General features: G+C 39.9%; 1 protein-coding gene across 5 annotated transcripts in view; it reads left to right on the top strand.

Moving 5' to 3' along the window:
* Positions 1-27,735, top strand: part of PIGL (phosphatidylinositol glycan anchor biosynthesis class L) — an 81,342-nt gene that overhangs the window by 3,006 nt on the left and 50,601 nt on the right. For all 5 annotated transcript variants that reach the window (XM_049803049.1, XM_049803047.1, XM_049803050.1 and 2 more), the window contains exon 2: positions 2,306-2,405. In XM_049803049.1, the coding sequence (XP_049659006.1) occupies positions 2,306-2,405 (100 nt within the window). The remainder of the gene's footprint in view (positions 1-2,305; positions 2,406-27,735) is intronic.

Below are 27,735 nucleotides of genomic sequence, written 5' to 3'. Positions count from 1 at the left end.
TAGTAGCCGACTCCATTGTGAGTCCTCCATGGACGAAGTCCAGCAGCATCAGCTATTCAGCTGGTTTTGCTCTCAATAGCTTCCCACTTTTCCTTGTTAGCATTCATATATTCCTGATGTCCTGACACATTTCTTAAGCTGTGGAACGTGGATCTGTTCCTTTGAGTTCAGTAGCAATTAGGTATCTTGGGAACAGTCGTACTATTTGGATAAAACATCACCTGCAGTCAGCTATTACGCTGCATTGCAGCAAAAGATACGTTATCTTAAAACACTAGTGTTGTTAATGGCCTTGCAAAAAACCAGTCTAAAGTAAGTCCCACTGTACTCATGTAATCCATCTAGTGAAGGTTCACACTTAAATTAATTATGCTGAAGCTGGAACGTGCAATCTAAGCTTGCAGGCCACCAAGCTGACGTGTTCCTTAGCAAACCCACAGATTATCATTGGCATAGTCTCCTAAAACCATTCACTCACAATCTGAGAGAATTCAAGAAGAATTATGGGTTTTTTTCTAATTACTCTTTCTCTCTTTGAAAATTTTACAAAGCTTGCTAGTGATGGCTCAGATTGCAACACTGCTCAAGAGAAATGCTAGATTTAGATTACTCACATCCACAACAATAAAAAGTTCTAGTGTAATTCAAGACAGCTGACTACAGTCTTGAATCATACAATAATACTCAGCTGTATTTTTTTCATTTTATTGCTTCAAAGCTAAAATTGGGTTGCGAGTACTGCCCTGCACAGGGCAGTATTCTGGAAGGGGCCGTCATGGCTCTGGCATGGACTTTGCATGGCTGATGCCAAGAAAAAATAAGGGAATGTCAGGGCAATATGGGAAGAAAATAATTCAGTGAAGAAGGAGGCAGTGTTTTAAGATAGTGAATCCCATTTCCTTGCTAGTTGTTGGTCTCAGTCTGTTATAACTTTTCTAAAATGCCTTATCTAAATAAAGTTTGCTATCTTCCTTCGGTTCTGTAAGTTCTTTGCAGTCTTGCCATATTAGTTTCTGCCTGAATTTCCTCTGTGAATGATGCAGACTTCTAAAAAACCGTTGTCTTAGAACAGAGGTTGTTACGATGGAATTCCTCATTTATTCAAATCCTTTTAGTTCCATCACTGTACTGTATTGTAGTGTCCTAGTGTTACAGGACAGCTACTGCTCATTAGAAGTGGCCCAGACTATACTATAAACTTTAATCACTTAGAGAATACACCATGGAACAGGCTTTCTGTGGGTTTTCTCAACAATTCTGTTCCAGGTACTTTGGACTCGCTGTTCAGCTTGGCTCTGTGGGCCTATGCTGTTAAGAGTACAGGAGGGAGTTCTCAGCAGCATGTCTAACAGTGAAGGAGAAGTGACTCTTTGGCCCTTCCTAAGGAGTTTCATTATTACAGATGTGTTGTGAATACTTATTTTTTAAAAAGTGGAATAAGATCCCACTAACCTCTTCCACAGAGACAACCTGGAAATTTGCCAGTGGTAACAACTTTTAGCCACCTCACTGCAGAGGCTGTTTCTCCTGTCTTTATGAAAAGATCTTGCTCAATTGTTTTGTAGTATATTGGTGACTTCCATTCAGCTAATGTGTAAGCAGTTAGTCCATGTATATGATATTAGAAGACTCCTCCCCACCCCCACCCCACCCACCCCCCCCCCCCCCCCCCCCCCCCCCCGAAAGCATGGTCAGCCTATGGAATTCACCAAAAGAGATATTAAATCTTGCTAAGAATTTAACAATATTCAGAAGTGGCTTAGGCATATACCAAAATAAAGCAAAAAGTCCAAACAAAAAACTCAGAAGAGCTAGAAATTGTGATGTTTCAAGGAATAAGGCATCTGCTAATCAAACAGGTTATTGGAAGCACTTTCCCAAGCAGGTTATCCCAGAATTGTTCTTTGGAAGATCTCCTATGTCTTTGGCAGAAGCATTTAACTTTGGTCAGTCTTAGGATGAGGATACTGGACTGTTTGGACCACTGATCTGATTAGACATGGCAATTTCTGATGTCCTTGCCAAATAAGCTCATGAACGGCTGCAAGCCACACTCAGTGCACAAACATGACAAATGTAGTCTAGGTGGGTACAACTTTGTCTCAGCATTTTACCCTGAGCTAAGCTGCGTGTTGCTGAGGTAAAAGCTATGGAGTCTGTCCCCTGCAATGTATCTGTTCCTCAAATGATGCCCTTCTATTTAATGTGTGATGCTCATGCTTAATGCTTTGAGAAAGAAAAGAGGAAATCTTTCCAAGCTAACCTAAACTAAGTTAGATGGTGTTGCTGTGTTTGCTATTTTCAGGAAATTATTACAATCAAGGAGAAATTCGTAAGAAAGAACTGGAACAGAGTTGTTTTCTTCTGGGAATTCCTGCTTCCGATGTAACAGTCATTGATCACAGGTAACCAGTTTTCATTTACATCATAATTTCATTGCAGTTTTAAATAGGGGGTGAAGTTCACTTTAAAATACAGTGAAAGCTTGCTGTATCATTCTAAAAAGTCTTGAGGAATCTCAAAAAAGACCATATTAGATATTTTTGTTAACTTTCAACATAAATCTAAATAATGTAGAAGATGATTCAAGTGTCTCATAGGGGTCATAATCCCAAGGTTAAGCTCTGTTGATACAGCATTTAGAATAATGATAACCATACTTGTTGGGGTCTGGCACAGTGTGTTTGAGCAGCACTATCACATTTTGTTACACCTGTTGCAGTATTATACAGACAATTACAAATTCTCTGAATTGCCTGTGGCAGGTTTGTCTGTAGGCTAGTCTTTACGTCATAGTATGGCATTCTGTTATATTTATAATCTGGTTTAGTCCTGGCTAAAGACAAAAGTGAACTGCAGTATTAAAGGAAGTTCATAATAACATGACAGTACGATTCTTTCAAATTAAGCCACACAAGATTTCTGTTTTACTAAGGTGTGATGCTCTTTTCTTCAGTTGTTTGTAGGTACAAAGGTAGGTGATAAAGCTGACACTTCTTTGTTTTGGGATTAATTCAGGTACTCCCTTCTGGGAAGGTGATTTAACACTTTGAATCAGTGAAACTCAGAACTAACATTGTAAAGGCCTCTTAAATTGCCTGATCGCTGTCTATCTAGGATTGATAGGAGCTGAACTAGATACCAATTGCTAGGAAGTATGGTACAAATGGTTGTTTCAATTGTAAACAACTATCATACAATCCATAAAGAATATTTTTGTTTATGAAGAAATAACTTTAATAGCAACATATTGATTTAAAGCCACGCCAACTAGAAAAGTCAGAGTTGAAAAAAAATCTGGCTTCAGGCAGGTCCTTTTCCCATGAACATATTTTCCCTTGAGCTAAGGCAACAGAAACCACAGTCCAGAATATGAATCTTCTTGAGTTCTTTGCTTTTTTTAGCTTTAGGTTTCTCTCCAAGTTTTCAGCTCACTTACGAAAACAGCACAGGAGTTGTTTTTCCTTTGGAATGAAAAGAGATGTTTCCATTCACTTCTCATGAACTGGTTTTGGATAATGTCAAGTTTTGTAGTACAACCATATTACAATGCCCAAAACATTTTGGGGAGGGATAAGGAAAAAAGCTGCTAAGCTTTGCTAAGCATAAAGTCTGCTCAATGAACCATCTTTTGAAATTAACACAGAGCCCAGAAGCCTGCTGGCCTTCCGTCCTCTAACGCAATGTGAGGTTGGTTAGTATGTGATGCAAGTTTCCCGATGCTGCTCAGTCATCCCCCCACATACGCAGTCCAGAGGACTGCTTTTTGCAAGTAATAATTTGGTTTGCCCTGTAGGAAGGTGAGGACCATTTCAGAGAAATAGCTTGGATCATGCCTCTTTATTACTTTCATTACTACGATTATACGTATTTATGTAAGTAATGACTGATACATGATTTCCCCCGGTGAATGCAGTGCCTGAAAAGACCTATCCATCCCATTGCCCGGAGCTTCTGGGCATGGACTAGAATGTACAACATTGTTCTGAGGAACAGGTTTAGATTTGAGGTCTTTATCTCTGACGTCAGATTGCTATGAGATAACCATCAAATCATCTGACTTTGTTGTGCATTCGGGGAGTGAACTGAAGTGAAGTTCTTGCTGAATTTTGCTCAGAGCTTGTTTAGACAGTAAAGTTAAGGGTGTTTACAGCGCATTATTTACTCTGCAATAACTCACCATGTGGATGCTCTTTATTGAAAACAGCTGTGGATCAGGTGTTAGTAAAATGGTAGAGGATCAGGAATAGTTTCTAGATGACACTGAATTTTTGGAGTAGCTAATTTTTAGAGTACTGTTTTCCAGCAGTTTAGACAAAGCACTGGGACTCAGGGTTTTTGAAACTTACTTAAGGTTCCTGGATTCCTTAAGGTCAGTGGCTTTTCTATGCCTCTGTTATGTAATTTACAGATTATACAAACATATTTGCCAGTATGGCATGATGTGAAACTTGCTAAATTAATGTTATCTACCACTAGATTTCCATGTAAATTCATGTCTACGGATTACAGTTCAGGAGGCTGTTCCTCTTTAGCATTTTGTCTTCCGTAGGCACTGTTTAAGGTTAGAGCCCTTTGGCGTTTTTTGTTCCCTTCCTAACTCTTCAGAAAATAGTTTTCCATCAATGTAAAGACCTAGTGCATTGCTTAAGTACTGCAGCTGGCATGCTCCCCATCTAACATTTCTTATACAAACACTGGATGCTTTACATTATCCAAGCTGCAGGCTTGTATTTTGGTAAGGAAAGCCCAAAGGATTGCTAGGTCTGGATCTGCTCCAGCCATTGTAGTGTGGAGCTGAGTCATGCTGCTTCCTCTTTCTTTGCATGATCTACAAGTGAGTGAGTAGAATTTTCAAGGTGTAAGAGGGGAAATATATCTGAAAAGCAAGATGATTGACTTGCTCTGTAACCTCACCTGGTCAGGCAGGTATAAAATCAACATGACATTTTGAATTGCCTTTGAACTTGTAAAGAGAAAGCTTCAGTCAGTCAGCCTATGATGAAATCTGTGTTAAAGACCAAATCCTTGTTAAGCAGTCCCTTGCCTTAAACAATGACTCAGGTATAGCCAGGATTCTTAGGACAGGACTAGTTCAGTCTCCATCAGACAACTGCTTTACACTGATCCTTCAGCAGGTGTTTGATGTTGTCACCGTGTTTGTTACCTCAATTAAAGACAACTCAAATCTTCTGCACAAATATGGTCCCAAACTGTACTCACATTTCAGCCCTAGAGATTGGAGTCCACATGAATCTCCCACAGAAAAGTTCTTTGCTGTATGTCTGGGAGTGGAAAAGGACATGCATGACCATGCAGCACCCCATTACTGTAGGTGAGCAGATGGGCGTGCAGACAGCCTGTTCCAGACTGTTTTAGGATAGAGCACTGGACCCTGCCTACTTGTGAACAGTACAGGTCAGGCACCAGATTTGCAGAGGTGTCCCCTGAGCTGGCATGTAATTATCATAGCTCCAACACTACACCAGCTGAACAGTTGCTTTAAAAGGAGAAAAGTTTTACAGTCCACTTCTGTTACCATTCCCGCACTAGGCTTAATACTTGCAGCAGCCCAGCTCAGAACTAGGACTTGTATTGTTCAAAGTTAATTTCTGTACTGTCACAATTATTTCTGCTGCTGGGTGAGGGAGGAGTAGCAAGAGAGTGAGGTCTGAAACTTGTGCAAGATAAAAGTCACTTCAGTAATTATATAAATGGTACTGTAAACTGTGCTTTTGGTAAATTTTCATCATCTTATGTGCTGCAACAATGGACTTTCTTGTAGCTGTAAAAATGAGAGATCATTTGTTTTATCTTACTGTGCCGTGATACCAGCATAATTTTCACAAAGATTGGTATAGTTCTGCAGATCTGCAGTGAAGGTAAAATGAGCATAGCTAAAATACAAGTGGTATAGATACCTCTAATGCAAACACAGACTAACTCAACTGAAAAATCTGCTACAATGATACGTCTAAAACAGTGTAGATAAGTCAGATGCTGGACATTTCTGTGGTGGCAGAAGGGTCAAATTTATAAAGTATTTGGCTGCACTGCAAACAAAAAGGGACATCCATCTTCACCAAAAGTTCTGTTGTTCTTTATGTATGTGTTAGACTTTGCTGCCGGATTTAGCTTAAAGTTTAAATTGCTCTGGTAATGTATGGGCAAATGATCCACTTAAAGGACATGAGTACTTGCTGAGCAGGGCAAAACTCCCTCCATCTTGAGAAGAACAAGTCTGAGTAACTGATTTGCACTAGAGATGTGTGGCAAAGACGAGGTTCAGCTTAGCAAGAGGAGGGCTTGTAAACAAGTAAAAAGTGAGTCCTGCATTACCATAAAATACGGAGATGCTTTCTCTTCCCTTCTCCTTCGAATATGCAAAAAAGAATGCTTCAGTAACAATGCGAAGAGAAAAAATGTTCACGTAAGAGCTGCTTTAGGTGCTGTTCTTTAATGTGGCACTGCTACACGTTTTCTTGGTGGTTGCTCTGTCTGGTCTTGAGAACATAGTGAGATGAAGGTGCTCTAGTCTACAAAACCAGTTATCAGGTCACAAGTCATTGCCATGGTTTTGAACTTGTAAATGTACCTTTTGGGGAATTTACTTATAGCTGAGAAAGCTATCTGTAAGTAATTAATCTATGAATACACACTCCTGAGCTAGAAAGCTCGCTCTCATGGTGTATGGAAAACCAGGAGTTAGTATCTAATTGATCTAATATTAAGAGTTAGTTAAGCTCCCATAAACGTTGGGCACATCTGCCAGTGCTGTACTAGTCTGTAACATTACACGTAAACAGGACATGTTTTCTAAGCTGTTTTCACTTTCTGAAGAGAACAAGCAAAAAGAAAGCCCAAATTATTTTTTTTCTAATATCTCTTTGGGGTTCATGGAGGAATAAATATCAAGTGTTTTACTGCAGCTTCTGAAGCTTTTGTGCATGGTTGTACTGGACAGAAAGTGAAACTGACTGTTTGCATCTTTAATATGACAGAAAATATTTGGCCCAAGTTTGCACTGCAAAGAAAACAATAGCTGAGATTTGTGTGAACTAGAAAATTTTCCATTCACAGTACAAAGACTTACTGCAAATAATGTTACATCTGTTTCCAAGTTGCCATGAAAATTGCACTCCATTTGCTTTTTTATTATTATTATTTCATTTAAGTCCAAAAGGGCTCTGATTAGACAATGCACAGGAGAGAGGACATCTGCCCATGCAGAATCACAGGCTATGTGCAACTTTTTTATAAGGCTGCAGAGAGGCTCAATTTATTATTTTTCTTTTCTTTTTTTTTCCCACATAATTCTTTGCTGTTGGGCTTGTTTTTCCCCCCCTACAAGGTAAATAGGCTTTATGGCGCTTCATCATGTTTAACTTCTAATGAACTTCCTTCCATGAGCTCCCCATGTCAGAGGAGTGAGTCTGTAAGGTCATGGGAAAAATATATCCTTAAATAAATAGTGTGGGTGTCTGATTGTGATGATCAGAAAGATACAAAAAGGCTCAGACCTTTCAGAGAATGAAATATGTAACTGGAAATTTGAACCTTTTTATTAGAATTTAGAAACATACAGACAGACAGTTAAGAAGTGTATCCCATTGATCCAGTTCAGTTTTACTGTACTTAGGTGCTTTGTTGGTGGCTTTATTGATTTGAATGCAAGGTGCTGAGTGCATGAAAGCTGAAGATGCAGGCTGTATAGTGAGAATATGTACTGCAAGTAAGAAAGCTTGCCTGAAAACTGAGGGCACCAGGAGAAGTGCAGAGATAAAATCCTGGCCTCAGTCAAGTCTGGTGGCAAAGTTATCAGTGATTCCATACCAGTGTCTGACTCACTCGTTTGCAGACTTGTGTCATCTTGCTGAATGGGATTTTTTAAAAATGTATTTACCTTACTTATGTGTTTCTGATCAGAAAGGTGATATTCCCTGACGTTTCTTCTTTCCCTGTTCTTGTATTTCATATTTTGGGGTCAGTATTTAGTGGTTTTAATTCTGCTGAAATAATTGTGGTAATTAGTTACATTTGTCATCTTAAGTTCCTTGTGGTATTATAGTTTGACATCTTATATTATTGCTAATTCTAAGGAGCTGATCTATGTGCCGATTAAAATCGCTACCATGTTTTATTTTAGAAGAACTGCATATTTCAGTAGTGAGTGATAGAATTCTCTTAATCTTAATTATCCCAGCAATGCTGTAAAGCTCTTTATTTTTTTCAGAGTTTTCTTTAAGAATGGCATCTGTGGGACCAGAAAATCTTAGATGTAAGTTAGTCACACATTCAGTGTGTATTACAGGGAAATCAACCTACATCTTTCGAATCAGTCAAACATACTTAGAATCATCCTGAATACTAAGGCATGAAGCCTTTGTCAGTCAGGTGGGTATCTTGATGTTTATGTAATCACTGTAGCCAAATTTCACTTCTGTTTAGTATAATTCTTGAAATTTAAATTGTTTTCTTTCTGAGAAGACAGTAAAATATTTGGCCACCTATTTTTATTTAGACTTCTAAATAAACAGATAATTTTTCCAAAATGCTTACCACATGGCAGCTCATGCTGATATCTTAGGACATCAGAATGCTTTATAAAAAGGATTATATCAAAGTCTGCCTTCTGGCTTCTGCTTTTGTAAGTGTTGCTCTATGCAATAATTTAAGAGGAAATTCTTCTGGGGATTGAGATGTCTCTCTGCCCTCGAGGAAAGCTGCTTTCTGAAACAAAGGCTTGTATTGCAGTAAGTTAGGTTTAGTGATTTTGTCTTAAGTTAGATATTTTCCTCAATAAGGAAATCTGCCCTTTTGCTTCCCTGGGGCTTCTGTGAACCAGGTCCTTTCTCAGTTTCGTAGCGTAATTAACTTCCTTGCTGTACAAAAAGGGGGAAGGGTCTGTGGTGAAAGGGAAAATGATCCTTTCAGTGCTAAAGGGGCATGTCCCCCAGATTACCTCTGTAGAGCAATAAGCAATGGTCCTTTTCAAAACATTCAAGGATTCTCCTTCAGACGTCAACAGAGACCTGTCAAATCACGTCAGTGAAGTCACAGCAGGGTTTGATTAAGGGCAAGAGTCGGGCCAGAGAAGCCAAAGTCTCTGAATAAATGCAGGGGGAAGTGAAGGAGTACTGCTGAAGGACAAAATGTCTTTATGGAAATCAAATCAAAATACTAAGCATTGAGATGTACACTTTTAATGCTCAGGATTATTTTAGCAGAATAAAAAATATGAAATACTGATCTCAAAACACAAAAAATGAGAACAGGGATCTCGGCCATCCTCCGAAGTGATGCAAGTTTGATTCAACTTAAAAAACATCAGCACTGGTGAGCTGATGTTAAGAAAAGAAATAAGGCTGTTCATAATAGCTGTGTTTCAGGAGTCTGGGAAAACTGGCTAGGTCTGAAGACAGGGAAATACACTAGGACAGGAAAATCTGCTAGAAGTAATTTTTTTTTTTTGTTCTTTCTTAGTTCATACCTTTTAGAAATGCCTTTTACTGTTCTTTCATTAATGGCTTTTAGAAGTCCCCCACATACATTAAAGACAGGCATCTTCTCTGGAGCAAAGAAAGCTTCAATGACCCATCCTGAATTTGCGGCTGGTTCATGTCCCAGCTTTGCCGTCTCCTGGTAACACAAACAGATATGGTGACTGGAGTGATTCTGTAACTAGACCACCTGTGTCCATGCAGAAGGAAGTGTCTTTGGGTTTGCTGGTTTCCAGTATAAAATTCAGGGTTTCGTATTAAAATATTTTGAGTGGATTTTCTTCATGATGCTAGTAAGCTATAGAAAGATGCGGTCATTAGATTAAAGCTATTTTCAACAGTTACACCCAAGAGTCCCCTTTTAAACATGACAAGCTATAACAACCTATTTATTTTGCTAGTTACACAGTGGAACAATACAGTGTGTTTTGCCAACAGACACCCTGAAGAACTAATGGAGAATGACAGGCGTTTCCCCTTTGCCCCGAGAAAGTTCCCTGCTTTGATAGCCCAGCAACATCTCTGTCACTCATTGTAACCTGCAGCTGCAAATGTCTTGCTGTTAATTATAGGCAGACTGAGCTCTTTTATCAGAGAAGAGAAAATGGTTAACTCTTTTCCTTAAAGAGTAACAGTTATATCAAATGGACTCAGTAAGTTAATCAAAGAGGAGGAACAAACAGAAAAAAATCTAGCAGGGATTCAGCTTAAGCTTTTGAATCTGCATTCCTCCCAGCTTACTCAGGGAAAATATATTCCTATTTTTACTGGGAACACTCTTAAAAGCCTTCTCACAGTAATGGATTGGGCGTTAACGCCTTGTTCACAAGAACTGTGTGGTTTCTTTGTGTGTTCTCATAATCTTATTTTAATTGTAGCTACAGTACAAAATGTTGAGTGCCGCAGTTAAAATAAAGCTGTGAGATCTGAAGCTATGACATGGTTTGGAAACATCATCCAGTTGCATCTGCAATGGACTTGCATTTGCAGCCTCTCTTGGTCAAACTCCCCTTTGCGATTCAGTCTAGAGAAGTGCAGTTACATCAATTCCTGGTTTTCCTGAGGGTCAGGATCCTAGGTGTACTAGGTAGCTCCTGCAGGTAGTGTGTACCTGTGCTCCCACTTTAGGTGGGGGTAATTGCAGTAACTTCCCCCAAGTTGCCTCAGGGTCTGGGAGACAAGAAGTTTCAGTGTGTCCAGGAGCCTCATGACGTTAAAACTAGTTGTCGGTTTATTCCTGTTCCCTTCATCTAACTGCTAGTTCAGACAATCACTAGAAAATTTATGGAATAATCAATATCTGAGCCTTGGGAGCAAGGCCTTTATTAGGCTTATTAAGGGCAGAATGTTTTCAATTACATGGCATAGCGTCAAAGGCTGTTAGACCATTTTATATGCCACGATATGCTGTCTTGTAGAATGCCAGCAATATAATCCTAATTTCTTGAGTTTCTCTTCAAAATTCCCATTGAAGTCAGAAGGCATCTCTTATGCTGGCAGCTAGTAAGGGAACATAGGAGGCAGTGCATACAGTGCCTGAGGGATGAGTGACAGACTCAAAGGGTTGAGTTGATGAGCTACAGAAGTAGGGTGTCCTCGGGGCCTTCGGGACTGGACCACGGGGTGAAGCAAATTCCAGAGAATTTCGCCTCCCCCTAAAAATAATTGCAAGGCATTCAGTGGAGACCTTTCTGGCTCTTTTATAGAAGATGACAGTGTCAGGATAGTAAAAAAAAAAAAAAAAAAAAAAAAGTCCTTTGTTGACATCACTCCTGAGTAATAAAAGGAGCTTAGTTACTTTCATGTTGATTGAAGTATTTTATTTTTTTATAGGAATAGCAACACTTGGACTGCAGACACTGTAGACTCAGTGGAATTTTTGTGTAGACTTACAAATTCTGTGTTTTTATACAACATATGTTTTGGGTCTATATCAACCCCATTCTTCCACATAGGTGGTAGAACTGGTGCCGTAGAATCTTGGATGTCTTTCCTCAGAGCCACCTTCTGGTCCCATCAAAATCAGTGGGGATTGGCCATTGACTTCAGTAGGACCAGAAATTGTCATTGAAACAGTCAACAAGAGAAGACAAAGTCTTGTTTAAAAAAAATGTCAGTATGGGGAAAGTTGGAAAAGCAACTGCACAATGGATGTTGTATAAAATGTGTTTTCTCTTAATGACCTTCCATTCAGATTGGCTCTGTTTACATACAAATCAAAAGCTGGTTTGTCTTAACTGCCAGCACAGCAAAACTCAGTCTGGGTTCTGAATATCCAGCTGTGTCTTTTGCCTCTGACATCCTCCCAGTAATAAAAGTTGTGTGGCTGGGATTTGGCTAGAATTGCAGATGATGTGTGAGCCAGAATTGAATTCAGTCTGCTCTTCCTCTGCAAGACAATAGAAGTTAAAATTTGTTTGTGTCAATAAAATAAGCATATACAACTCATAACCCCTCAGGGACCAGATATGATGAATAAGATGCTCTTTTTCCATCATCACATTTCTAACCCTAACCAATGTTAGTAATAAGTCTGTGAGAACTCAGACTTTTGTCTTACTCACTTCAGAGCTGGAGCAGAAGCTTTTATGGAGTTTACCTGTGAAGGTGCAGCATCCAGAGAATAGACATAGTTATGACAACCTTTGCAGTGCGATCTAATCCAGATTCTTTATTCTTCACTTTCAGAATTCCTGAAGGGTACACTGTGTTAAGTGCTGTCTTTGCCCTGTAAGCCTGTACTCTCTTAACAGCTTCCCTTCAGATTGACAAAGTGACAGAGACAGTAACTTCTTCACAGGTGAAATGGTACTGCTAGCATGCATATTAGTTATCGCTTTCCTGTTTCAATGCTTTCTCCAGTGATATGTTAGTAAATTAGACTGCTTTGTGTAGCAGAGGCTCTCAAACTTTGCTGTACAGAGGTTTCTATTTGGTAGCTTGTCAACAGCTTGGGTGCTGCACTTTGTGAGACAGATGCCAGTGGAGCATGTGGTGATGGAGAGGTTTCAGGTCTTGGGGTACTGTCTGGATGTAGGCAAAGCTATCTCAGTTCATTAGGGAGCAGTGCACAATGAAACTGTGTTTACCGCAGGGTCGTCTTTTTTATAATGATGGTGAAAGCTCTGGCTGCGGTACAGAGCTCTGTTGGCCACCTCATTGTGAAAGACTGCTTGTAAAGCTATATAGCAGTTAGGGGCAGCATTTGTTGTCTCCACTTTTCCCATTAATAAAACCTTATTTGACAGGTGATTGAAAGTTCCTCCAGTTGACAATATCTGTGTGAACCAGCAAAGGTGTTCTCAGCAGTCTCCCCAAATACTTCTAGCTGACTGCAGTAGGGTGCTGCTCTGCAGCAGCATGATCCAGGGCCACCTTTTGAAGCATCCTACAGCAAGAGAATTCCCATTTGTATTTTCTTGGCTGAGTTTGTTGTGACATGCCCTGTTATTTTTACATTCTGTGTCCATTCTGAAGTTCCCTCAGGCATCCCTTCAAATGAAACATTGCATCACTGAGGAAGTGAAGCCATTAAAAGTGAATGCTTTTGCCAAACAGTTGGAGCAAATACAGTCAGTTCTCATCTAGCAGAAGTGGACTTGCAAGTTGACACTGCAAAATTTGGGAAGAACATTAGCCCTTTCTTGAGCAGTTTGATGCAGTTTTTCAAAAAGCTGAGCTGTGCTGTTATTTTTTTTGCCACATCATGAATGAAGGTTTTATATTTGCATAGAGCAAATGTAAAACGCTTACCAAGCAAAGTGGTCGGAGCACGGAGCTTCACACTTCAAAATCCTTTTGAAGGAAGAGAAATTTGAAATTCTCTGTGGAACTCTGCTAAGGTCTCTGACCTTCTCTGTGGTTTACTTTCATCCTCTAATAATCCTGCCTTTTTGCAGAGCTGTGGGGATGGACCAATTACTGTTTACATACTATTCTTGTGGTATGAAATGCTGTGTAAGTGTGAAGAATCATTATTAGAGTTTTCCTTGCTAGTCAAAGGGTTAATTTCTTTCTCCAAAGAAGGAGATCTGATTTAGGTTTGGCATGGGAGGAGGGAAGACAGAGGATTTTGTTCTGCAGGAAACTAGGTCAGCAGGTTTTTATTATCGTGCTTGACAGCCCAATGTGGTTTGCATTTAGGAATGAACTCGGTTGACATTGTGTATGGTCGATTTCCTCTTCCCAGAAAGCAGGCCTCAGACATCACTCCATACATTATGGCTTTCCCAAATTGACTGCAAGAGAACATTTAGCTGAAGAAGCTCAGGCAGTTGTGATTTTGTTAGATATGTTTTTAGACCTGTCTGTCAGGAGTGCCTCAGAACACAGAATGAAGTCCAAGATATTTTGGAGAAAAGGAACAATAAGGCTGGAATCTTTTCAGTCACTGAAGTGCCTCAGAATCACAGAGATCTTCATTGTTTTTACACCCCATCTACTGATGACTGTTCTTATAGCCTGTAGCATTGTTTGATTTTTTTTTTTTTTTTTTTTTTTTTTTTTTTTTTTTTTTTTTTTTTGGAGGTGGTCAGATTCTGATCTTGGTCTTCCCAAAGTAAATTTGGAGTATTGCCCTTGCTTTCTCTGAAGCTACTGCTGTGTGTGGCTGAGATCATAGTGTGCTCTTGTGGATAGATCACAGTGTGGTCCTGCAGATAACCTTTAGATGGGGAGTTTTCCATTATAACTTTTGGACCATCATGACTGATGAAAGATTTGAATAATACAGAATCTTTTTCACATCTTCCAGTTTTCTTGACCATATACCCTGTAGTGTATTCTTTTCCTGGGAAACTGAGAATAGATGTCTGTGTTCTTTACCTCTGCCTGTTGAAGACTAAAGTGTGGCAGACATCATGCATGTTGGAGAATTCAGGCTGCCTTTCTTTACAGATTATTTTGACTTCACTGAATAATGAAAATCCAAGTACTTACAACTTTTAAAAATATCTACTTTGTTTTGATTGTAGGGATCAGGTAAGGGTGATGGAGCTTAGAAAGGCTATTGGTAATGTCTAGGAAAATTTCTGAGTAATAGAATTTAAGGCTGAGTATCTCCTTCCAGTTTTATATTCTTGTTGTTTTACAAACTTTAATGTGAGTTAATGGCTTTTCAGCATAATAAAACCATCTAATTCTGTCCTGTTCTAGTCTTTATTCAGTTCTGGCATTGAGAAACCCAGACATTTTTGCAAACCAAGTTTGGCTTTTAAAGCTGAACAAGGAAAATACAGGCAATACTGAGAAGAACAGACAGCAGTAGGTTGCCAGCAATTCCTGGAAATAATGGAGTTTCACAACCATTCCCTGCAGATTGGACATTTAGGGACGAAAAATATTCTTGTGGCTTACATGGACAGAATAATGAAGATGCAAAGTCTGTTGAGACAGTTTATTATGGTAAAAATTCAAATGCCATTCTTGGGTTTAAACCAAAGAGCAGCATATCAAATCCCTCAAAATGATGACAGCATAGAACAGGTCAGAAAATTGCATATGTCTCTCCTGAACTTGCTTTTAATGTTGTGTTAGGCTGTACATTTTAGTTGTCCAATGCCTTTGAATCTTTAAACAGTTTCAGCTGCAATAAATGTGCTCATACAATCATCTTTTGAAATATGAACATGTTAAACAGGGATGAAGAAAGTTGGTATTTCTGTAATACCGTTGTGCTCTTACACTGTTGGCATCTGTGACTGAGAGCCAAGAAAACGACAGCGCGTGTCAGAATGAGAGGCATAGAGAGGACTTGTAGCAGGCAGACACGTACACACAATAAACATCCAAGCTGAGGCAGCATTTTGAAAATCGCCTTCTACATAATGAAACAGAAGGGGTGGTAAGAGAATCTCCGTAGCTTCATTCAGCGATGACTAATTATTTCATTCAAATTCGTAGCGACTCAGAAAGTGCCACTGTGTTGCTGGAAGACTTGGTTTGTATTGCTTACTACCTAAATTGAACTAAGTTGAATTAAACTCTTAGCTCAAGAAATGAGAGATGGAAAAGACTCTCTCTCCCATAGTGGCTCTCCAGAATGTATATTTTATCTCTTGGGCTGTCAGCCATGTGAAGCTTTTGGGATGTGACTTGTAGGAAAAATAAGTTTGGTCATTCTTGCTGTGAATAAAAAGAGTAAAATCCTACATTTTTATAAAGGCTTTTTCTTCCCCAAAAGAAAACATCACAAATGATTAGCATATCAGAGCTGTCACCGAGAATACAGTAGCTTCTGGGTTGAAACAGCAACTGTTAATAGCACTTAGTAATGGCATGTGTATAAAAAATGTTTGCTGCTGTCTGTTTGTGCTCTTTCAAATGGATGAACTCAAGAGTTTCTAGGCTGAAAATGAGGTTGGTAATGCAGAAGAGCAGTGCATGTGTGTCAGTGAATGAACAGATGCTTGCGGAAGACTGTGGGATAAACAGATGCCAAGAAATGCTGGTGTACGAAATAAGCCATTTGTGCCCATTTGGGAGCTCTGCTGCATAAAGTAAAGGATGCAGCCTTCAAATTTAAGTAGGTTATGATGTTCTCCCCTATGGCTGGGGTTAGAGGCCAGTTCAGTTAACTGCAGAGTAGTCACTTTGCGGAACAAACATGAAAGCACTAAACTAAAATTGTTTTTCAGAGAGCAATGGCTTCGTATGGGTGCATTCCTTTTTTGTTTTTCAATGTAACCCTATCTTTACCAATTAAAGTAACTATTTAATGGTTAGAATATGATCTCTCAGCTTTGAGCACAAACCCTGTTTATCTGTTTTGTGGGGTAAAATATATTTAGTCTTGCTTTATTTGTAGTTATTATTCCTTCTTAGTGTTTTAACTGGTAATTAACCCTATCCTTTGATAGTTGTTTACAGCTGGGAACAGGCTGACAAAAATGGTGCTCTTTGTTCTGCAGTAAGGAGGGAACCGTGCCAGGTAGCTATCCTGTATGTGTTTCCCAAACTCAGGTAGCCATCTCCTGGGGCAATCTCTGTACCAGGAGAGAGGGAACAGAAGTTGTCTTAAACATGGCTGCTCACTGCCAGTCTTTTCTGAGAATGGGAATCGGTTGGTTGATTAGTTTTACTGACAACTTATTGCAGGCAAAAGGTGCCAGACTGAAAGCACAGGTAAATGGTAGACATAGGTCTCACGCAGTATTGTTCACAATGGAGTAACTCTACACACCAGTGCATGTTGATACTCTTTGTTGTTGCTTCAAATTGATTGCTTGTATCTGCAAGAAGATTACTGTTCAATGCGATACAACTTTTGGCCTCTTTCCATGGATGCCAATAAGAAGATTAATTAGAACAGTGCTAAAATGTATTGGTATTTAAGGGAGATACATTTTTTCTTGTGCTGCCTCATCTCTTATTCCATCCCAATCCTTTATGCATTCTGTTCAAAGAGGTACTGTAGAGCAGAGTAGAAGACCCTCTGTACAGAGTCATCATACAGCTTCTGCTATGTTTAGTGCCCTCTGTATCTACAAGGAGGTAAGGAAGGACTTTTTGTCTCCATCCTTGTATATCCTTATTCCAGTAGAATGGGTGTGCTCTTGCAAGAGCAATCTAGAGCAGTGCTCTGCCAGCACAGGATGTTTGATATACAACGCATTCAATACCCCCTCCTACAGTGGCTCATTCTGTTGACGCTCACAGTATCCTTGTACAGTACCCTTGCTGGGGCCTTCACACAGCTCACAAGTGATCTCTGGCTCCACAGCAGCTATATTACTCCAGTAATCTCCAGCCGGTCTTGGCGGCTGGACTTTCCCAGTGACCTGTGTTAAGCAGAAGTGTCTTGGGAGGTTTCCCAGTTCCGCCATTATGCTTTTGGTGTTCACAGCTACAGTAACAAACTCCTGACATTTATACCCAGCTTGTGCTCTGATTGCTGCAGCTTGCTGCCTGTTTGCACATGGGGCCTTCTGATAAGGCAGGCATTTGACCTTTCTATTCTTAACCCATTAACATTTAGAAAAGCTGCTCCCCTCACCTCTAGAGGCTGTGTCCCTCCCCCTCCCCTCAATATCCCTGTTCCTGCCAGATAAGATTACGCCTGGGTTATATATTGATCTAACAGCAGAGTGCCAAATGCAGCCCACACCAGTTCAAGGGCAAATACCGAATCCATATGAGTGAATTCACGTGCTTCTGTTCAGTAGTGGAAAGGTAATGACCAATGGCTCTTTTTGCCCTCTCAGCAGAACCTGAGGCAAACGCAAGGGTATCAGTTCTTTATTGTACCAGTAAAATGAACATCATGGTTGCAGTAGGTACCAGTCCAGTTTGCTGATGTTGCATCTTTGTGCTGTTTCCTCCTCTTCATCTGCACTTAAACAGATGAAGGGGTTGCCTTATTTGCTTGAGGCAGTGTATTCAGTAACCGGAACATGGAAGCGAGAGCCAAGATTCCTTTGTTTTAAGCCAAGCCTAGCTCAATGAATGCTGCACTGTGTCACTTGAACAAATCTCTTCACCTGTGCATATGTATTTCCCAGTTTTCGAAAGTGGGAACCTATTAGCAACCTAGTGAATTATAAATAGCAAAAACCATTATGGGAAAGTGGCTATATTGACAAATGTATATAGCCATTTATAGTCAAATACAAAGTAATTCATTCTTTGCTGAAAATTAGTCCTTGAAGTATTCCCAGATGTATGAAGTGACACTAAGAAGCTCTAAGGGAGTAACTGCAGATAGCCAGTTAAACATCAGCTCCCACTGCCATGGCTATCACACAGAATGTGAATAGGACTATATAAGCAAGGGAATAACAGAGAGGACTAAGGAGATGTTACTGCCTCTTTGTGTATTGTTTGAGAGTGTCTTGTTCTAGTTCAGTATCTTGGTATAAAATCTACGTTTCCAAAAGGATGTTGATGTTTGGAAAATACTTGGGAAACAGTCACCAGAATCATGAAAGATGTGGAAAACAGGCCTAAAAATGGATGTTTAAGATTCTTGAGCTATTTGCTTTATCCATGAGATGACTTGATAGTGATATAGGAGGATCAACATGGAGAAGAGGTTTGTTGAGTGAGGTCTGTTGAGCTGTTACATAGCATGTCATATGAGAGTGATGACCACAGTGGTCCCTGCTGGCTTTAAAAATCTATGACAATGATAACTACAGTCAATCATAAGAATTAGTCAGCTGGCAAGCCTGATTTTCCATTGCAAAACCAAAAGCCACTGGAGCAGCATGGATAAAAATTTATTGCAATTATTAATATTTTATTATGATAAATAGTTTAAAATAAAGCATTGTGATTTAATGTGCGTTTATGACCATCTGTACTAAGAACTAAGCTTCAAGTAGTCTAATAAGATAACTTACATGAAATTAAAGAGGCAGGCAGTATGCTTTTTCCTGCCAATGTTTAAGAGAAAGTAAACCCACTGAACTGATAGAGGTTTCTGACTAAGCACTAGACTTTTTTAGAGTGAACAACTCCATTTTAGTTGTTTTACCCTACCTAATTCAGAAACTAGGAAATTCGGAGTTGGGAGGCTCATTGAAAACTGAAGGAGGAAAGCTTTTTTTGTCTTGTGGTCTGTGAATAAAAATAGATGTGAAAGTCTGTTCTATTAATTTTTTAGATGCCTGAAGAGCATGTGTGATCCAAAACCAACTTCTTTATCTCCTTAACTACACTTAATATTGTCTTTGTTTACTGGATCTGTTAGTTTTTAATACTATGTTTTGGTAAGCTTTTCCATATATTTCTAGAAATTCTGATATAATTTACCCAGCTGTTAGAAAACAATTATAAAATACTGTTATAATGACTTTGAGCTCCAGCTTCCATCTCAACTCAAAATTGCACAAACCATGACTAAAAATTCATTTAGCTGGGAAAAATACATCACTCCAATAAAATGTAAAAATTAAATTCTGTGCTTAGCTATAGAGTTGTTTTAGAAATACCTAAATCAGTTATTTAAAATGAGTGGGTTGAAATCAACCTGTCCTACACTGCAGACAGAGGTAGGTAGGAATTTTGCTGTTCGTGTACTGTTGGAGTGATCCCACCATTTGCGAATTTCCCTGTAAGTGAAAAGTAGCACATCATCGCCAGGGATCATTGTTGCGTTGGGCCCTTACCACGTTGTTTTCTGAGGTTGCCTGTAAGGCAGTCACTGTTGTAATGTCAGAAACGATCACTGGCCATTTGAGCAGCCTAACTGAGAGAGACAAGGCGTAGGAATGGAAATGCTCCCTGCCAATGCTCTTAGAACTCCTCATTTATGTGGCTGGGTTTGTTTTTTTTTCTCTCTCTTCAAATGTCCCATGAAGTAAGTTTTTTATTAGTGACTCAGAGCAAAAGAAAATTTCAGATTTTTGTGATAATATATTAGATGTCTGGGCAAGCCTTCAACTTAAAATTTATTTTTTTTTTGCTTATCCAGTGTACTGTCCATGGTGAGATGTGAGTATGTGAGCCCCTAGTTACAATTAAAACACCAAAAGCATGGACATAGGAAGCAATAAAGCATTATGTAGGAGAAGATTCATCATTTTTGTGACTTTGTTTAAAGAAAGCCCAGATGTGGGAGTAGATATCTACTGAATCAATCATTTTCTAAGCCACAGATGACCAGAAAATTAATTAAAAAGAACAAAAAAAAAAGAGAGATATTATAGAAGTAAACCTGCAGAACTTAATGTTTAAACAATGTAGCCCAGACTACTTTGGCCTTAAAGTGATCTGCATTAACAGTAATTTATCTGGGAGTGTTTAACCCTCAGGATTTAAATTCATGAGATAGTCTTGTTCAGTGGTTACAAAGACTGGGAGACAGGATTGCTCCAGTTTGCTTCTGCTGCAGAGTGTGTCAGGAGAGACAAGTGCCTAAGCAGAGCTCCAGTAGGGAACAGCATTTTTGCCATTGACTGCAGTGGTGCCAGCATTTTCTGTCCTCTCCATGTCACGTTATCCCCATACAGACATTATGTACGTAGTTGTTATACCTCAAAGGGAGGACAAGGTGGCTGCTGGGTCACATATTTAGAGAAGACTTGGAGATCTTTCAATGAAAGATTTGATGGAGTGGCACATTTTTGTTAAACCGTTCTGTATTCATCTCTTACTCAGCAGATACAGCGAGAAATTCTGAAAGCATTGTCCTCCCTGAGATGAGAAGGAGGGGTATGTGCATTGCTGTGCAGGGATATTGCTGCACAGGGATAACTTATGTGGGTCCCCAGAGCAGTACTGCTCCATTAGCACAGCCCTATGCCCATATAAATTAGCCCTGCCTCTCAGCTGGGTGGATGAGGATGAGAGCTGCTCTGTGCTGATGCAGCAAGACTGCTGTTCTTGCAAGAGCTAATTATGCCATTAGCGTGCAGATCTCTGCATCTCCCTTCTTTGCAAGCTTTTTACATATTCTGGGTGGTCTTGTGTGTCTAAAGCAAGACAGGCTCTGAAGATGTTTATGTAGATATACTTCTGCTAGCAACAGGTGACAACAGAAATAAAGTACTTCAGAATACTTAGACTTGCAAAACAGCACCAGAGTCAAGGTACTTGCTAACAGCTCAATAGAAACACCTTTAATAATACCTTATAAACTTTCCTGGCTGCCTAGCCTATTTACAGTCCTTGTCCGTACCCCTAATCCATTTCAGAAGATGTGTTTCCATTTTGATTCAGGGATTGCCCAGCAGGACATTTATTTGTCTTAGCACACAGGGACAGCTGTGTTGACAAGCTCTACTGCCTCAGGGTGTTACAGGCTCTCTGTAATCAGATGAGACCTGTACATGCTTCAGTGCCTTAGCAGTGAACTGAAACAACCTTTGTCTGTTTGGGATGATAAAGGAAGTGACCATGTTTAGAAGTTTGGCAGTTATTTTGTGAGATCCTCTAAAGGATACATGAAGTGCAAAACCAAATGATAGTCCAGGAGTCTGTTTTTCTGTAGCAGTTCATCAGGCAGCATGAAAAAAGCATGGTCTGGTGTTGGAGAAATACATACAAGAAATGCAGATGATTTGAAGTTAACTTGTAAATATATGTCGAGTAATTTTTATATAATGTCTATCCCCTAGATCGCTATCCAGTGTTATGATTTTACAGCTGTACAGATCTGTTTTCTGAAATGTTTCTTTTTCTTCCTTTGTGCTGTGTGACAGAGGTAAATATGCAACTCTTTCTATTTGAGGAATCCTAGGAGTTACTGGTAACAATAGTAGATAAAAGTTAGGCAGAAACGGGATTTTTAAACTGCTAGCACACCATTTAAAATGCAGTTTGCATAGCAATAGCAATGACCAAATCCCTGTTGAATACTAGCCAAGAGTATCCATTGGTATGTTTTATTCATGCAGTGTGACAGTGCAGTTAACTCAAGTCTGTATTGATTCCATTTATTTCAATTTAGAAAACATCTCCACTGAGTATTTGATGTAATTATTATAAGGACAAGGAGCCACATTTAGGACTGATAGTCACACATAAAAATCTTTTGCAAAACATTCTGTCATACTGCTTCTCCTAGGAGAACAAGTCAGACTTAAACAGAAATAGATTCTGCTGTCAAGGTTCTTGCTGAAAATACCCTTCCTCCAGCTCTCTTATGATTACATCAGGAGACCATTTGTTTTAGTGTCTCAGATGATCTCCACAGCTGCATTATTGTACAGAGAGCGAGAAAGTCAGGCTTTAAGGTAAACAAGCTTAAACACACTTAATAGGTGAAACATGCACTTTTTATTGTACCTTGTAACTAACAGACCTGTCAGTAGACATCCTAGAGTATTGACACAGTGTAAATAGGTGTTTATAAACTCACTGCTTCTTGTGAACCATAGGGAGTACGTAGCTAATAGATATATACAGATCCATGGTACATAGTAAATGGCTGTAAGTTACTTGGTTGTCACAGGTATCTACACAGTCAGAATTGTTAAAATGCCCAGGCAGGCCAAAGGTTGTGAATGTGAGACACAGAAGTTTGAGAAAGTCCATTCAGTGAAGGAACCTACATTAATTAGCTCTGCCACTTGTTGCACTTGTTTGCTTATGATGATTAAGTCACACTGATCTGGTCAACCCGGGTCAACCACAATGTTACCAAGGCAATTAAGTAAACTAGTCACTGCCTTTGAGTATTGCCTGCCACAACCCAGAGTGCTGCCAGCATCTGAGTATGGCAGTGTGAAATGGCTCACAGTTCCCTCCTCCAGCTTTGTCTGGATGTTGGAAAGGTGATGTGATGGAACAGGACCTCAGTTCCTTGTACAAACAAGCTGTTGGTATAGCTGAAGTGTTGTTCAGGTCTCCTCAGCAGCAACAACCAAGACGGATGAGATAATCAAAACTGGACTGGATGGGACCACACAAAGATTCCAAACAGCACAGTATGGTCTTGGCCATAATGCCTCTAGCACACCAGAAGAAGAAAGCACTGGTAAGGGGCTACAGGCACTATTTAGTTCTTCAATCAGATTCAGGAAGATGTTAGGGCTGGAGGTAGGTAAAAGAAGGATGGTGAGCCTTGTGAAAAAATCATTGGCACGTTCCACCCCATAACAGTGTACCACTGAAACATCTCTCTCTAACAGTCTCAATTCCTGCCTGTGAAGAATTTCCTTATTATATGCTGTTAGACTGGGAGGGGTGAGTGAAGGAGAGCCCTAGCTATCATTAAAAAGGAAAGGGAAAAGAAAGTCTCATCATATAAATCCCTGTAGCTCATTTCCTCTTAGAAGATCTGTGCTCTGTAATTATATTGCCAAAGAAGCCTTTCTTCTTTTGAGTTCACGTGAAAGCTAAATCGTTTTATTCCCCTTGGCCTTAGTTCAGTCAGTATACATGAAATTACAGTTTTTCAGTTTCAGTGTAAGCTTGAATTAGAAGTTGCTGGGTGTGGTACTTCAGATTAGAGCAAACTATTAAAAAGAATAAATTCCTTAAAGGGACAGTGACTAGGTCGGGAGTACATTTAACATAACCCCACCATCAAATAGGAATTTTGTTTAAGAGAAGCCAGCCCATCAGCAAAGAGTGCCAGCAGTCCAGAATTCCCAACATACAAGAACTATGAATAGAACAAGATATTCTGTTAGGAGGTAAGTAATGCTGACAAACTGTTAAAAAATATATATATAGCTATTTGCATTATAATGAGTAAAAGAGTGTAAAAGATACTCAAAATAATATGTCAAAGTAGTGGGATGGGATTTACTAGATTGCTCGTGGAGTTTTATTGTTGCTCTTGGTGGAGATACTGAAGCCAGTTTTGAGCACTTCAGATAATTTGTTCTGTGGGAAAGGTAGCTGTTTTGATGATGCAACACCAACTTTTTTAAAAGGAGAAAACAGAACTTGATGAAGCAAATAGGAAGTGTATGTTTTCATTTGTCACGTATTCACCTTTTTTCCTAATTTACACTAGATTTAGCAACTGTGGATGGTGTTTTATGACCCATAATCTCAGCTTTGTTGCACGAGAGATCAAGAACAAGGGAAATGAATGCTTTGCTGGTCATTGTTGAGCATCTTTTGCCCCTGTAGTTTCTTCAGTCAGTTTTGGTTAAAAGGAAAAAAATATTTTTACTGCAGTGCAGGAAACTGAAATACTTTTAGAAACTGAAATGGGATTTGGGATGAATATTTTGTTATCTGATCCTTCTGTACCAACTGAAGCGTTAAATGAAAACAGTCTGATTACAGTTCCATGCCAAGTCATGCCCCTTCTTCTAACAAGTCACGTATTAACTATCTCATTGTACATACATACTCCTCATGCTGTAATTTCAGTACTTTCTCATTTCAGTGTTGCAGTCTTTCTCTGCAATTACTATTTGCATGAAATAATTCATTACACAGCCTTCCCTACATGTACATACGTTCTATATTCTTTATAGTTTTTGTGACTGTAAGCATAACAAATCTTGTCTTATGTGCCATTTTCTCTTCTTTAATAGTTAATATTTAACTGAATTTTGTTAATTGTATAAATGTTCAGTCTGTTTTTGGATGAAGGATGAATGTTTTCCTGTAAATCAGTTTTTAAATCTTCTGAGCACTAAAAAGTCTGGCAAACAGTGCTTGAAAGAAGCAGAATTTGTGCTTATTTTGAGGTACAAAATGGCAGGGGATAAAAGGGGGCAATTCACAATTTACATTGGATGTATTCTTTATTCAGTCCATTCTACTTCATGTCATTACATAGCATCAGAAAGATTTAAACCCTTCATTTTGGAAAGAAGGGTCACATCTGTACTAAATTATGGTCTCTCTTATTTAAACAGTAGCATTGTTATAAATATTTTCTTCCTGTATTTCTGTTTCATAAGCCAAATACTCAGCATTTCTCTTATTCTCATAAGTAGCCACACGATGGGCTGCCAAGGCTGGTTTATCATTTGCCTTGGAAAGATGTTGTATAATATTGCAAGATAGAACATTGGCAAACAGAGGTTTCATGTGTGGGGAAGAGAGGTAAAGGGTTTGCAGAATTTGTGCTAATAGATTGAGGCTTGAATGGGAGTACTACATGGAGAGCTCATACAGGAATATCACAGAATTCAGCCAGTCTTACCAGTAAGGGGCAGAAAACAGTTTATTGCAATGATCCTGTTTCTGTGAAAATGAGACTGAGTCATTGATTTAGTTTGAACTTTTCCAGTGCTTAGATTTTTAGTCAGACCTAACAAATTCCCATTCAATGTTTTCTATGAAACATTTAAATTTAGATGTAGGTATAACTGTGGATGAAGCTGTCAAAGGGAGTTCTGATACCAAGGCGTGCCTGCTTTTCAGTGTTGTATCTGCAGGATCCGTTCTTGTTACAATGAATTTACTACAGCAAAGAAAAACAATCCACACAGCCTCTTACTGGGAATAACAAGGTTTGACTGGAGAATGCAATATTTTAGGGCAAGACATGAGTTTATGTAGGCTACTCCTAAGTAACAAGTACATAAAGAAAAGTGGCCAGAATATTGATAGGAATAGTAATCCAGGGGTGTGTCATACCAATGCAGTCCAGAGGACAGTTAGGTGATGCGGAGGTCAACACTTTGGCCATCAGCAGGTTTTAGGGGGTACTTTTAAGCAGTTCCTATGATGTTGGTGTAGTGGTAGATAATTTGCAACTAACTGTTAATGTGTTTTCTGCTCAATCCAAGTACCCAGGAATATATGAGGCTCTGCAGAGCACCTATAAGAGGCCTGTTGAAAAATGGATTGTTATTTGCCCCAGGCAATAAAATGTATTCCTGGAGTGAGTGTGGGTGATGCAGTGCTGGGCTGTGGCCATGCTGTGAGCTGGGAGCTCGCATGCTCCATTCCAGGCTCTGCCCCTGACTCAGCTCTGTTGCCTCTAGGGCTCTCTAGGGAGAGTAACCTGAGCTCTTAATTCTCTCATTATAAAATGTTGAGGTTATTACTTGCTTACTTCCCCATACCAGCTTCACAGGGGGTTTAGTTAATGAACATCTGTTAATGTGTGGAAATAAATGCAGTAAAAGTGCTGAAGTAGTAGTAGTCCTGCTCAAACAGTGATGGCATGGCTGCAGGTTGGTGATCTGCAGCTTTTTTTTATGGGATTGTGCTGTAAGATTAAACAACCATTTTAGCAAGACACCTGTAGAGCACAGCTTCCTTGTCTCCAAGGTACTCCCTGTGCCCTTGGTGCTTATAAGGCACTCCAGAGCCCAGGACTGGGATGCTGCGCCAGCACAGTTCTGTGCCACTGGAGGAGTTTCGTGCACCCCCATGTAATCCAGGTACGTGCAATTCACAGCACACAGCTCTTGATTGAGGGTATTGTGTTCCCAGCTCCAGTTCGTTATCCTCACTCATCTGCCACATGAAGAAAAAAAGGATACTGTTCCCTTCTTTAAATCTTATTGATTTCCTTACCGCCCCCTCCTCGCTGAATGTCTTAATCCTGCTCGGTCTCCTGCAGTGGTGTTGGGAGGGCAAAGCACCACTCACACTGCGCAGAGCGGCCTTTCTCCTGGGCCATTGCAGGAGGCTGCTGGAGCATGAAACCCCTGTTCGCAAGAGTTAATTGTTTCCAGCCATTGGCAATCTTGGCCTGGTCCTAGAAATCCGGCTGGATGCTGGCAGCTGCCAGGAGCCTCCCTCTCGCCCGTCATGTGAGTAGTGTAAACAGGCCAGCAGTGCTGCCGGGCGAGTGGGAGGCTCACTAGTGGGCCAAAGTTCAGCGGCTGCATTACGGCCCCGTGGCAGCGCCGGCTGAGCAGGCAGCGGCAGGGTTACTGCCGATCACCCCAGCTGTTGCTATAGCAAAACCATTGCGTAACGCTTGCATTAAATCAGAGCGCGGAGGAGAGGAAGGCTAAACGATAAAGGTCGTTGCGTTTGTACTCGTTTTGTTCATTGTTGCTGAGTCCCGCTTAGCTGTTGCAAATTGAGTTCCAAACATAGTTCCTGGCTGGGCTGCTGTGGAAGCCAGTGTGGGTTTTCACCAGCTGCAGAGAGAGAGCGGGGCCTAGCCTAGAGCTTGCTCATGTAATCCTGTAATTGGGGCATTCACATGAATAGGGCTGGCAAGACAGTGCCTGCAAGAGGATTGTTTGCATGAGTAGAAACTTTGCATGTCAGTAAAATTTGTGGGATGAAGCTCACATTTAAGATAGGTGTTTAATGTCTTGATACAAGCTGTCTTATAAAAGGAAGTGATTTGATGGTAGTAATAAAATTTGCACCCATCTAGAGAGCTCAGGGCATCAGAATCTCAGTGTTAAAGGGTGGGTACACCATGACTTCAAGAAGTAATGCTCCCATATCATTGCATAGATCAAATGGATTGCAGGAGACGGTTGGTTGTGGGAGGCTGAGGACTCGGGAAACCTCTTTTTGAACGGAATCGGTACAGGGAAGCTGGAATGTTGTGATATGGGAAGCTGCATTTGGAATCAGGCCATCACCGTCTTGAGATCTCTGCCGAAGTTGCATCTGCATTTATATAAGTTTTGGCATGAGAAACAAATGCCTATGAAGTGACTATTCTGTGTGCTTTCTCTTCCTAGATGATTAATTAAAATGGCTGAGGATTTGGCTACAAGCTTTCTGCTGAGGTTTCTGCCTGCAATTTATTTGTTATGTGGAATAGACCAAGGTCTATCTCTTTGGTAAAAGTGATTATGCTTTTGGCTCTCCTTCTGGCCCATGCCATTAAGTCAGTGGCAAAGTTCTGTATTACTTACCTGGGCCAGAATCAGAACTGCAGGTTTTGCCTATACAGTATGAT

Source organism: Accipiter gentilis, chromosome 6, assembly GCF_929443795.1.
Source record: "Accipiter gentilis chromosome 6, bAccGen1.1, whole genome shotgun sequence".
Taxonomy (NCBI): Eukaryota; Metazoa; Chordata; class Aves; order Accipitriformes; family Accipitridae; genus Astur; species Astur gentilis.
Note: the sequence above shows the minus strand (reverse complement) of the source record. Positions and strands in the feature narration are given on the sequence as shown.